At 39.3% G+C, this 12682-nt stretch overlaps 1 protein-coding gene across 8 annotated transcripts in view; it reads right to left on the bottom strand.

Annotated features, from left to right (window-relative positions):
- AKAP9 (A-kinase anchoring protein 9) overlaps positions 1 to 12682 on the bottom strand; it is a 172293-nt gene that overhangs the window by 93346 nt on the left and 66265 nt on the right. For all 8 annotated transcript variants that reach the window (XM_069587353.1, XM_069587359.1, XM_069587350.1 and 5 more), the window contains 4 exons: positions 11170 to 11308; positions 8728 to 8813; positions 4129 to 4243; positions 3619 to 3817 (listed from right to left, as the gene is read on the bottom strand). In XM_069587353.1, the coding sequence (XP_069443454.1) occupies positions 3619 to 3817; positions 4129 to 4243; positions 8728 to 8813; positions 11170 to 11308 (539 nt within the window). The remainder of the gene's footprint in view (positions 1 to 3618; positions 3818 to 4128; positions 4244 to 8727; positions 8814 to 11169; positions 11309 to 12682) is intronic.

Here is a 12682-nt window from a genome sequence, read left to right as displayed (position 1 = left end):
CAGGAGGAGAAGGGGATGACAGAGGATGAGATGACTGGATGACATCACCAACATGAGTTTGAGCAAGCTCTGGTAGTTTGTGATGGACAGGGAAGCCTGGTGTCCTGCAGTCCATGGGGTCACAAAGTCGAACACGACTGAGCAACTGACTGACTTTCCAGTCATGGTTTCTTTTAACCCTCATGGTCTTAAGGTAGTTTTTATCCTCAATATTACTTAGACATGTGTTTCAAAGAGGTGGCTCAGTGGTAAAGAATCCACCTGCCAATGCAGAAGATGAGTTCAATCCTTGAGTTGGGAAGATCCCCTGCAGAAGGAAATGGCAACCATTCCAATATTCTTGTTGGAGAATCCCATGGACAGAAGAGCCTGGTGGGCTGCAGTCCATGGGGTCACAAAAGGTTGGACACGACTGAGCACAGCACATATTACTTAGAGTTGTTTAAGTATCTGCCTAAGATGAAATGGCGGCTCAAGGGTCCAACTGGGAGTCAAATACAGGTCTGACTGATTCTAAAGCCCATGGCTGTTTCAACTCCATACTACTGCCCCAAGAGGCTTCGAGGATAACATTACCAAATATTTGTTAAATGAATGACAATTATTTTTCATAAACTATTTCAAGTCTATATTAGAAGAACAGTATACTCTTTATTCAAAAAGTGCTATAGCTGTTTCCAAATATGTAGTGGTATTTCACAAGAAATAACTTTAATTACATGTTCATAGGAGAAGGCAATGGCAACCCACTCCAGTACTCTTGCCTGGAGAACCCCACGGATGGAGGAGCCTGGTAGGCTGCAGTCCATGGGGTCGCTAAGAGTCGGACATGACTGAGCGACTTCACTTTCACTTTTCACTTTCATGCACTGGAGAAGGAAATGGCAACCCACTCCAGTGTTCTTGCCTGGAGAATCCCAGGGACAGGTGGGCTGCTATCTATGGGGTCGCACAGAGTCGGACACGACTGACACGACTTAGCAGCAGCCGCTGCAGGAGAGAATATGGCAGTCAATATGGCAGTCACTGGTGGGGTCTGAGAGAAAACTAATGGTTTTGGTTGAAAGGTACTGTTAACACATTTCGATTGTGCATTTCAGAAACTCTGAAAAGCACAGTAAGCTCGCAAAATCCCAAGTTTAGGAACAGCAAAGTAGATCTACTCTTCCAGAGCTCTTCCTTTTCTTCATGCTTCAGAGAGAAAACATCACTAATTAAAGGAAGGCTACTTGAAACACGTTAAATGGTTATGAGTTCTTGTTATTTACCTATTTTCTTTCATATCAAAAAATCTAACGTAACAGTTTCCAAATGTTAATCTATGGACTGCCTGCCTCAGAACTATCTTGTTATAAATACAAATGACCAGAATCTATGTCAAAGCTATTGAATCTACTCATGCTTCAAATGTGAAATCCAGTAATCTGCAATCTTACGTAGTCAAAAAATAGTTTAAATTTCAAAAACCTCCAATGTTTTCGATGCATCATAAAGTTTGGGAACCAATGACCTCAAATAAAATGGAAGCTTTGTAAGGCTGTGCCAATGTGGGATAAGTAATTCCAAAGCCTATATACAGACACTGAATGAAAGCAGCAGAAGCAGAGTGCTTCCAAAGAAGTGAGGAAATCCAGTGGTTTGTCTTCAACACACACACACACAACAAAACACAAAAACTCTGTCTTCAGGTTTCAGTAACAAGTACTTGTGGAGACATAAGTGCTAGAGCAGCAGAGCCAGTCAGTTAGGTTAAAACTCTGAGGACTTTATAGTGAAGTCGCTCAGTCGTGTCCGACTCTTTGTGACCCCGTGGACTGTAGCTTACCAAGCTCCTCTGTCCGTGGGATTCTCCAGGCAAGAATACTGAAGTGGGTTGCCATTTCCTTCTCCAAGGGATCTTTCCGACCTAGGGATTGAACCCGGTCTCCTGCATTGCGGGCAGACACTTTAACGTCTGAGCCACCAGGGAAGCCCGAGGACTTTATAGAGCTAGTTAAATACTACAACATATTTCCCAACTAAATTGTAAGTTGTTCAATCATTTTAACAAATATTTACTGAGCATCAACTATTCATAGGGAATTATTCTAGGATTTGGGATATAGGAAATTACATAGACAAAAATTCCCTTAACAAAGTTTGAAGTCCAATACAGGGGACAGAAAATATAAACAAATATATAAACATTCCCTCCTATCTATCTATATATATATATAGACACACATATACATATAAATACACTTATCTTTATAGTTACATATATATAAAACACACTTCCCAGGTGGCTCAGTGGTAAAGCATCTGCCTGCCAAGCAAGGGATGTGGGTTTGATCCCTGGGTTGGTAAGATCTCCTGGAGGAGGAAATGGCAACCCATTCCACTATTCTTGCCTGGGAAGTCCCACGGACAGAGGAGCCTGGCAGGCTACAGTCCATGGGTTGGACACAACTTAGTGACTGAACAACAACAAAATATATGTAACATACATTAATATTGGAGAAGGAAATGGCAACCCACTCCAGTATTCTTGCCTGGAGAATCCCAGGGACGGGGGAGCCTGGTGGGCTGCAGTATAGAAAAACGAAGCAGGAAACTGATGTGTAGAGTTCTAAGGGGTGATTTTAGTTTGAATCAGGTGAACAGGACAGGCCCCATGAGAACATGGCCCCTGAGCAAACACTCGAAGAGCTGAGTGTGTTGGGCATGCAAATAACCTAGAGAAAGATCAACCCAGGCAGAAGGGACAGCAATGAGAAGAGAGTCACAAGCAGGAGCATCCCGACAGCTTGAGGATCTCGAGGAGACTATGTGGCATTACAGTAGTAAGGCACAAGCAAGGCAGCAGGGCACAGATTCAGAGACAGGACCCAGTAAGTAAGGATCTGGTAAGGCACAGTAAGGACAGGAGAGCACTGGAGTAACACGACTTGTCTTAAATTTTAAAAGCAAAGCTTTGGAACTGTAGAGAACAGACTCTAGGGAAGAGTTAGGATAAAGGCAGTAATGCAAGTGAGACAAGATGACGGCAGGGACTAGGGGCCTGGTGAGAAGCGGCACAGTTTAGGTTTGTCTTGGAAATAGAGGTGACAGGGTTTCTTGACAGACTGGAAGAGTGGTTTGGAAGGGGAGTCACCACAGAGGGAGTCAGATGGCTGCCGAAGGCACAGATTTTGAGGGGAGAGTCAGAGTGGGTATTCTGGATGTGGTGAGTCCAAGGATGAGACGACCAGGCAGAGAAAGTCTAGCTATCACTGGAGTGATCACACCTTGTATCCTTTGTGTATCGCCCATATCAAAGTAGCCAAAACTAAGCACACAATAAAAAACAAACATGTGCACACCGCCTGGTGTAACTCAGCATATTCATAACAAAGAGCCTCTTGATAAAATAAAGCTGTAATTAATATTCCTATTGTAAAATATATCTTGTTTACACTCACCTTTACTTCACACATTTCAGAGATGAAGAATTACTTCCTGTTCGTATTTCTTGACAATGCTACAGCTTGTCTCTTTCAAGCAAAGTTGCATAAGTTACATTTTTTTCTTAAAACAACCATATTATGACTGCTACTAAACTACAAATACTACTGAATGAACTTAAAGGTTGATGGATACCTTGGCTGAACTGTGGACTCATTAACAGCTTGAAGCCTTTCCTGCAAAGAATGAATCTCTGCCTCATAATTTTCTTCAGTTTCTTTCAATTGCTGCTGCAAAGAGGACACGCGGCTTTCTAATTCTTGAACCTGTCCTTCAAGTTGTTTCATTGTTTCGGTATCTTGCCGCGTAGATAACTTGCTTTTATGACTAACATCTAAGTTACATGAATAGAAGAAAATACACATTTCAATAAAGACTTCCCAATGAAATACCAAAATCACTCTTTTGAAGTAGGGGAATATTCATTCTTCTTTGAAAGATAATGTTTTTAGTAGTATAACTCGGGTATCAATTTAAACTCATATAGACATGATAAGCAAACATGAATCGTGTGAATCAAGATCATTTTTCTATCTTCATGGCAGCAATACCACTATATCTACCAATTTTATGTCTTTTTACTGAAGTCAAATTACTGAACATTTGATACAAAAAACCACATTACGGTATATAATCCAAATTTACCAATGTCTTGCAAATTGGTCATCTGAGGATGAGTTGATAAAAAGTCTGTTTGCTTTTTTGGCAGGTTCACTTCTGCAAATTCAAGCTTCATATCACGTGCCTGCTGTCTCTTAATCTATGAAAAATAACAGAAGAAAAACAGTGACATAGATATATGACTCAGGATTGTGGAAACGATACAAAGCAACTTTATCTTTAAAAAGGTATTTTTTTCTTCCCCAAATCACCCATAACTGTACCATTCTGATACAGATATTTTCCCTTCCACATTATTCCACACTCTGACACAGTGACTCACATCACATTCCCTTCACAGGGACTGAAATTATATTACTAAATACAATGTTCTTTCATATCTAGAAGGAATGTGATCTAACTATAAAAACAGGAACCACACAGAATTTTGGTACAACGTTCATAAAAATATTTAAAACATGACTTAATCTTTGAAATTTCAAATCATACAGAGTAAATTTTATATTATGAATACTTGATAACATACCTGCTATTAATCTCCGAATGTAACCTACATACAATCAGGCAGCTGACAAATGTGTGCCACTCTTTATACAAAAGGAAGGAAACAGCAAGAGCAGGTAAAACCTCAGCTTCCTCCCTGAACCACTAACCTAGGCAGCAACCTGTCAGACGTGCATACGTATTGCTCAAGTCATTGCTCAGCCATTTAAGTCTCAGTCTACCAGGTGGCAAGCACCGTGACAAGGGAGAGTAAGAACATAGGATCAGTGGGAAAAATGCACACACATATACACGGCACATCTGCCCTCACAGAATTTATCAACTAATTGGGGAAGTAAAATCAAATAATTAACAATGCATTAAACTGTAACATGTGACTAAAGGGTGATAACACAAGAGACTGGTAGGGGTCTGCTGGAGGAAGTGAAATTTGGTTTGGGCCCCCATCGTTTTGGTCAATGATTAGGAAAGGTTCCAAGGAAGGACGAGTAGGCACATTCATGAAAGGGTGGCCTGCTATCAGTGGTGAAGACAGTGGTCCTGAGGGACAGGGGACACTGTACGCTGGGGAAGAAGGCAGACATAGACGAAAGAGCGCCTTAGAAGCAAGGTCAGAGTGCGGATCTGCTATATCGGGTGAACAAAGAAGTCTGCAGACGGAGGTGAGCACCAGGATTAAATGCACTTCCCAAGAAGGCCATTTCAGTCGGTACTACTTTCCTCAAATCCTCTACCTGACTCCTAACCCCATGTACATTTCCACCAAGAATCTGCCTCCAACTTTCCAGAGAAAATAAAGCCCATCAGGTAAATACTTCAGTCTTCAGCTCTACCTTTCAATACTGTCAATTCATTCAGCAAACGCACAGTAAACCTTTACCATGTGCTAAACAAAGCACTGTGCTAAGAGGAAACGAAAATCAAGAGAAGACTTCCTGACTTTGAAGGATGTAGTGGGGTTTAGCCTGGTGGACATATCACATGTCGTCACACCTGCATACACCATAATTAGTGGATCAAGTAGAGATTCTTGGTGACTGTAAGTGGGTGGGCAAAACCCACAATGAAGGCTTTAAAAGCCACAGAACTAAAGTTACATAAATTAAGGGAAGAAAATATTCTAAGCGAAGAGCTAATACTACAAAATAAAAAATAAAAGTAGAATTAAGAAATTGGGCTTCTCTTGTAGCTCCGTCGGTAAAGAATCTGCCTGCAGTTCAGGAAACCTGGGTTCGACCTCTGGGTCGGGAAGATCCCCTGGAGAAGGAAATGGCAACCCACTCCAGTATTCTTGCCTGGAGAATCCCAGGGAAGAGGGGCCTGCGGGGCTGCTGTCCATGGGGTCGCAAAGAATGGGGCATGACTGAGCAACCAACACTTATTTACTTACTTAGCTGAAGGTACACTGAGTATTTGTTTATACCTAAGGTGGTAACGTAGAGATCTGACTTTCATTCCTGGCTACAGAAGTATTCTTTTGGGTACCAAACAGTTTTTCTTGTATTTTTTTTTTCCCTAATTGCTTCCTAATTAGAAAAAAATTTTTTTTAATTTTTAATCTTTCCCAATATTTAAAAAGGCAGAAAGACTTCATATAAGATTTGACCCTAAAATCGATGAACTGAAAGAATGAACACTAGGCCCCATTCCTACATGTGACAGCATGTGAAGCCAAGCAGCCTCTGTCCCCTTTAAATGAAGTATATTTTCTCCAGGTTTTACTTTCCCAGCTTTCACTTGGCCTTCTTCATGTATTTTATGAGCTGAGCCCACGTAGGCATTTACGTTTATGATCTCTGACATACACCTCTCCTCTTTCCCCAGGACTCAATTAAAATGACAATGAATCTGTAAAAGATAAATCCATAATAAACCAAAAACTGAAAGAGACCAGTAAATTTCAACAGAAAAGGGTGGCAGAACGGCGATTAAGCAAGAAGGAAGGGGGAAACAGCAGCCTAAAGCACACCTGAAGGGAGCCGCAGGTATAGGAGACAGTTAACTTGCCTAGCAGAACCCTAGAAAGACCCCAGGCTCAGAGCGATCAATGACAGGCAGAGATCAGAAAACGAATATATCAACCCTTAACTAATCACAGCACAGCCTTTTCTGCTGACCCAGCCAGGCAGACGTCTGGTGGCAGGTGAAAGTTTTTCTTAAGAGAAACTGAAAGAAGTGTCTGGGGAGAACTAAGGAGCCGAGTGTGGGTGTCTGTTCCAGAACAGGCTCCCACACTCCAGCACCAGGGAAGGGACACCTGTGACTCATCAAAAGAAACCGTTTCCCACTCACTGTCTTCAGAGGAAAGAGGCAAAATGACAAACATCACTGTAGTTACTTGTTTACTGCAAGTCCTCCTACACTATTTAATAGTTTCCACTACGTACTGTCATCAGGAAAGGCAACACATTTTTAAAAGAAAGAAAGAAAACAGCGAAGGAAGGTAAGAGAGCAGAAAGGACATTTGATGATTAAGAATTCACTGGTAACTTCTGCTAAAGAAAGTTCAGCGAAGCATGAGCTGGGAGCTTGTTTACAGGTGGGCAGAAGAGATAGCAAGAGGTGGGAAACTGCAGTCTCTTCTTTCCTTCAAATAATATGGCAATGAAGGAAAGAGAACCACAAAGAAGGTACCGGATTCAGGGAAAATTGGTTATGTTCTGAACAGCGGAGGCAAGAGCAATATGGAAGGCAAATGAAGGACAGAAACAGACAGACAAAGCACCTGAAAATAAACACAGAAGGGACAGAAGAAACAGGCTCCCAATCTTAGAGGAGGTAGAAGGGGATGTCAACAAAAGCACAGAAAATAACTTAACCTTGGTTGTGAAAAGGGACAACTTCTTCTGAGACAGAGAAAAATAAATTAGGGTATTTTCACGTTTAAAGAAATGCATATTGGTCCACAGGTAGCAAGGTGAGATAGCTTATAATCGTTAAGTTTAATACCAAAAAATGGGAAATAAGACTATCTGTGAAGGAAAAAAAGGGGAGCAGAAATGGAAAGAATGACTTTGTAACTAGGGAAGCTATAAAGTTAGGTAACATCTACTGAGGAGACTATGAGAGAATGAATGACCACATAAAAGAACTGTCAGCGACAGTCACAGACCATGACTGCAGCGTCACCGAGCCATATCACCATCTCATTTTTTACCAGCCCTCAGAAACCCAAGCAAGAGTGGAGAAAAAGGGCCTCGAGAGGTAGGATAAGGGCAGCAGAAAAACAAGAAGTCTACACTACAAAGGGTACTGGTATGAAAGTTGTACAATGACTGAATAGGGCTAAATATTCTAGCTACGAATGGAAGCAATGGTAGAGAAAGGTAGAATTAAAGAAGGGCTTTTAGCCTATCTGCCTGTCCTCCTCAAAGCTATCTGAAAGATACTGAAATAGGTTTACATCTTTTATAAAAGACTGAATAAGGTTATGCTCTAACGGCACAGAAAGAGGAAGAAAGAGGGGGGAAAGGAGAAAGAGGGGAAAAGGAGGAGGGGAACAGAAAGAGGAAACAGAAAGAGAATTTTAGCCAGACTATCAGCAATACAACTTTCAATCAGTTACATCCTTCAACTCTGCCCAAATATTTTAACACAATGACGTGAAAAAGTACCCAAATAAGCAAACAGAGATTTTTCTGGTACTTTTTTCATACAACATGAGGATTACAATACTTAATCTTTGCTAATGTATGTCATTTTTCTGAAATAGCTAATAAATTATATGACGCCTCTATACTCTCTTACATAGCTTTTTATAAACACATTTCTAAATATATATAACATGATGTAAAACTAATTAGCTATGTTCTAAACAGCTAATTATTATTATTGTTTAAAAGAGACTCACTGCTTTAAAAAACGCTATTATGTCAAATTAAATGCAACTGTTTAACAAAGTTTACAATTTGACATTTTATAAATATTTTAACTTTATCTTGACTTTAAAAGCTCCCTAAAGGGGTAAAGACTCCCTCAGCTCATTGATACTATAAACATGTCACTTTCCCCTAATTTTCTTTTCATGTTCACTCATTTTAGAAATTTTCGGTTGATAAAGTAACTCACAAAATAGCAGGTAATACAAGAAATGCAAACATTATTACACATTTTCCATACTTTACTTAATCGTGACTGAAGTACCACGAGTCTGCTATATGCTTCTGCTGCTTTGCTGAGAAGAGTTTGCATATTTTCTTGAAAATCTAAATGATAAAAAATTATAATAAATTCACTTACAGTAAAAGTCCGTTTCTTTCAATAAGCATTATTCATCTATTCATAACTTTAAAAAAATTGCCTGCTGGAACTAAAATTCATGTATTTAGTAACAAAAATCTCATTAATGTGGAACACATGCTACAAAGATTAACAATTTTATATCAAAATATGATAACTTCTATTGGCATTCATTAACTTGTACACATTGGTTCATTATTCATACCAATTGTTGTTCATTATTCATACCCTTTGAACAAGGGTAGGAAACATTTGTGAAGGGATCAGTTCAGTTCAGTCGCCCAGTCATGTCCGACTCTTTGCAACCCCATGGACTGCAGCACGCCAGGCTTCCCTGCCTATCACCAACTCCTAGAGCTTGCTCAAACTCATATCCACTGAGTTGGTGATGCCATCCAACCATCTCATCCTCTGTCGTCCCATTATCCTCCTGCCTTCAATCTTTCTCAGCATCAGGGTCTTTTCCCATAAGTCAGTTCCTCCCATCAGGTGGCCAAAGTATTGAAGCTTCAGCTTCAGCAATGAATATTCAGGATTGATTTCCTTTAGGATTGATTGGTTGGATCTCCTTGCAGTCCAAGGGACTCTCAAGAGTCTTCAACACCACAGGTTCAAAAGCATCAATTCTTCAGTGCTCAGCTTTCTTTATGGTTCAACTCTCACATCTGTACATGACTCCTAGAAAAACTGTAACTCTGATTAGGTGGACCTTTGTCAACAAAGTAGTATCTCTGCTTTATGCAGTCTAGGTTGGTCATAGCTTTTCTTCCAAGGAGCAAGCATTTTTAATATCACAGCTGCAATCACCATCTGCAATGATTCTGGAGCCTAAGAAAAGAAAGTCTGTCACTGTTTCCATTGTTTCCCCATCTATTTGCCACTAAGTGATGGGACCAGATGCCATGATCTTTGTTTTTTGAGTGCTGAGTTTTAAGTCAGCTTTTTCACTCTCCTCTTTCACTTTGATCAAGAGGCACTTTAGATCCTTTTTGTTTCCTGCCATAAGGACGGTGTTATCTGTATACCTGAAGTTACTGATATTTCTCCTGGCAATCTTGATTCCAGCTTGTGCTTCATCCAGCCTAGAGTTTCTCATGATGTACTGTGTCTGCATATAAGTTAAATTAGCAGGGTGACAATATACAGCCTTGACATATTCCTTTTCCAATTTGGAAGCAGTCTGTGGTTCCATGCCCAGTTCTAAATGCTGCTTCTTTACCTGCACACAGATTTCTCAGGAGGCAGGTCAGGTGGTCTGGTATTCCCATCTCTTTCAGAATTTTCTAGTTTGTTGTATTCCACACAGTCAACGGATTTGGTGTAGTCAATGAAGCAGAAATTTTTCTGGAACTCTCTTGCTTTTTCTGTGATCTAACGGATGTTGGCAATTTGATCTCTGGTTCCTCTGCCTTTTCTAAATCCAGCTTGAACATCTGGAGTTCTCACTTCACATAGTGCTGAAGCCTGGCTTAGAGAATTTTGAGCATTACTTTGCTAGCATATGAGATGAGTGCAATTGTGCAGTAGTTTGAACATTCTTTGGCATTGCCTTTCTTTGGGGTTGGAATAAAAACTGACCTTTTTCAGTCCTATAGGCAATGCTGAGTTTTCCAAATTTGCTGACATACTGAGTGTAGCAATTTAACAGCATCATCTTTTAGGATCTGAAATAGCTCAACCAAAATTCCATCACCTCCACTAGCTTTGTTCGTAGTGATGCTTCCTAAGGCCCACTTGACTTGGCATTCCAGGATGTCTGCTGTAGGTGAGTGATCACACCATCATGATTATCTGGGTCATTAGACCTTTTTTGTATAGTTCTTCTGCATATTCTTGCCACCTCTTCTTAATATTTTCTGCTTCTGTTAGATCCATACCGTTTCAATACCAGTTACTGAGACTGCAAGTTGTAAAAATGAACTAATGTAGGATTTCTATTAATAAAGGTAACTGAATGTCTTATTCTTTTTATAAAAATAAACCCCTGACATAAACTTATTCAACAAATACAATGACTTTTAAAGGTTTGGATCTATGGTATAAAATTAAGAATTAGAGCGAGGAAAAGATGGAAATAGAGGAACAGAGGATAAAGAGGCAAGAAAATTTGTAGACAGCTTTGGTTTTCTTTTTATCATAATTACTACATTGTAAAACTAAAAATGTACATTAAAGGTAAGATTTCATGAACCTGAAAAAATATGCTGAGATAAACTCAAATCAGCTAAGTGATTAAATCAAGAATTAATGGAAATAGTTTATTATCAATTCATTTAAGAAAATTAAATACTCTGTTCAACAATGCAGTAAAGCCTTTATTACCTTGGACTTCACATCTATAATCCTGCAATCCCAGTTCTTGATTTTCAGAAGTGTGAACACTGGAAGTCTTTTTCTCTTCTCCATTTACTTCACATTTTAAGGCAGGAGTATAATGTTCACCATGGACACTGCAAAAAGTCTGTCGACAATAAAATTAGGTATTTTATGGAGTTAAAGTTTTGATTTCTGCCTCTAGAGATTCTTAAACATTATTTCCTATGTGCAAAACACAGTCAAAATGTCACAGGAAAAATCAGTAAGAAAACACTTCCATGCATCAAATCAATCTGCAAAAGAAAAACAAATCTAAATCTTTCTCTCTCCACATGCAAGACATGAATTCTTCTCACATCAGGAAAATATGACATCCTTCATTATAATATATATCAAATATATATGCCTAAGTGGTAATATTTTTACTTCTTCCTAATAATGAATATATCCTGTACTTTACCACTTTCTAGTATGAATTCTATACAGATATTCCCTCTGTAGTGTCAACTACCCACGAAAAAAGGTGAAAAGATGAGGGCAAAAGTTCAAAACTGAAGACTAGAAAGCAGTGTATAAATTCTACAGCAATTATAACATATGAAGCAGGAGACCACATTCACAGACTTTAACTCAAGAGAATGCTATTCATGGTTTATACACAGAAGAAAATAAAAAGTATCTGACATATTATTCTGTTTTTTCTCTTGAGCAATGGACAAGACTATCATTACTTATAAACAACATATACCACATAATCATCTGACAAGCCTAAAGAAGTTTCTAAGTAAGTCTCACCTTTGCACCTCATGCAGTTGGAAATAACAATCAACAACTTCTAGACCTAACCAATTTGTTTACTGTTGCTATTTCTTGAGATTTGCCCAAAAGTGAAACTATACTATTAATTGACTTCATTAAATTTCCAACATAGTTTCTAAGGTAGAATTTTATCATAAATTAACTCAGGCTGGTAGAAACCTGAATGATCAGCCACTTTACAAATAAAGCAAAAGACTCAGAAAGATGAAGTAACTAGTACATAGTAACATCAATGATTAGGGACAAAATCAGATTCACGATGAACTGCAAGGGACCTCTCCATTACAACAAGCTGATTTATGTTTCAACTTGAGATAGGGGTCAGGTGAAGACACTACTAGAAGAAAAAAATATATAAAGTCAGCTTATAAATGAACTATTATGACTTAGGAGAAGGAAATGGCAGCCCACTCCATTACTCTTGCCTGGAGAATTCCATGGACAGAGGAGCCTGGTGGCTAAAGTCCATGGGGTCACAAAGAGTCAGACATGACTGAGTGACTAACACGCACACACTACGACGTGGGCCCACTTTATATTTCCAGACCATCAACAGTGAATATGAAAAGGCAATGCCTGAACCTGTCAGCAGAGTGGAGGCCCTTAGTGTGGATATTCCTAACTTTCTTTTGTTTTTTTGAATACTGTTTCTGAACTATTCCTAGGTAATCAGAACCAGTAAGGTAGCTCTACCTTCCCA

This window comes from Ovis canadensis, chromosome 4 (genome assembly GCF_042477335.2).
Source record: "Ovis canadensis isolate MfBH-ARS-UI-01 breed Bighorn chromosome 4, ARS-UI_OviCan_v2, whole genome shotgun sequence".
In the NCBI taxonomy this organism is placed as follows: Eukaryota; Metazoa; Chordata; class Mammalia; order Artiodactyla; family Bovidae; genus Ovis; species Ovis canadensis.
This window is presented reverse-complemented; position numbering and strand designations above follow the sequence as displayed.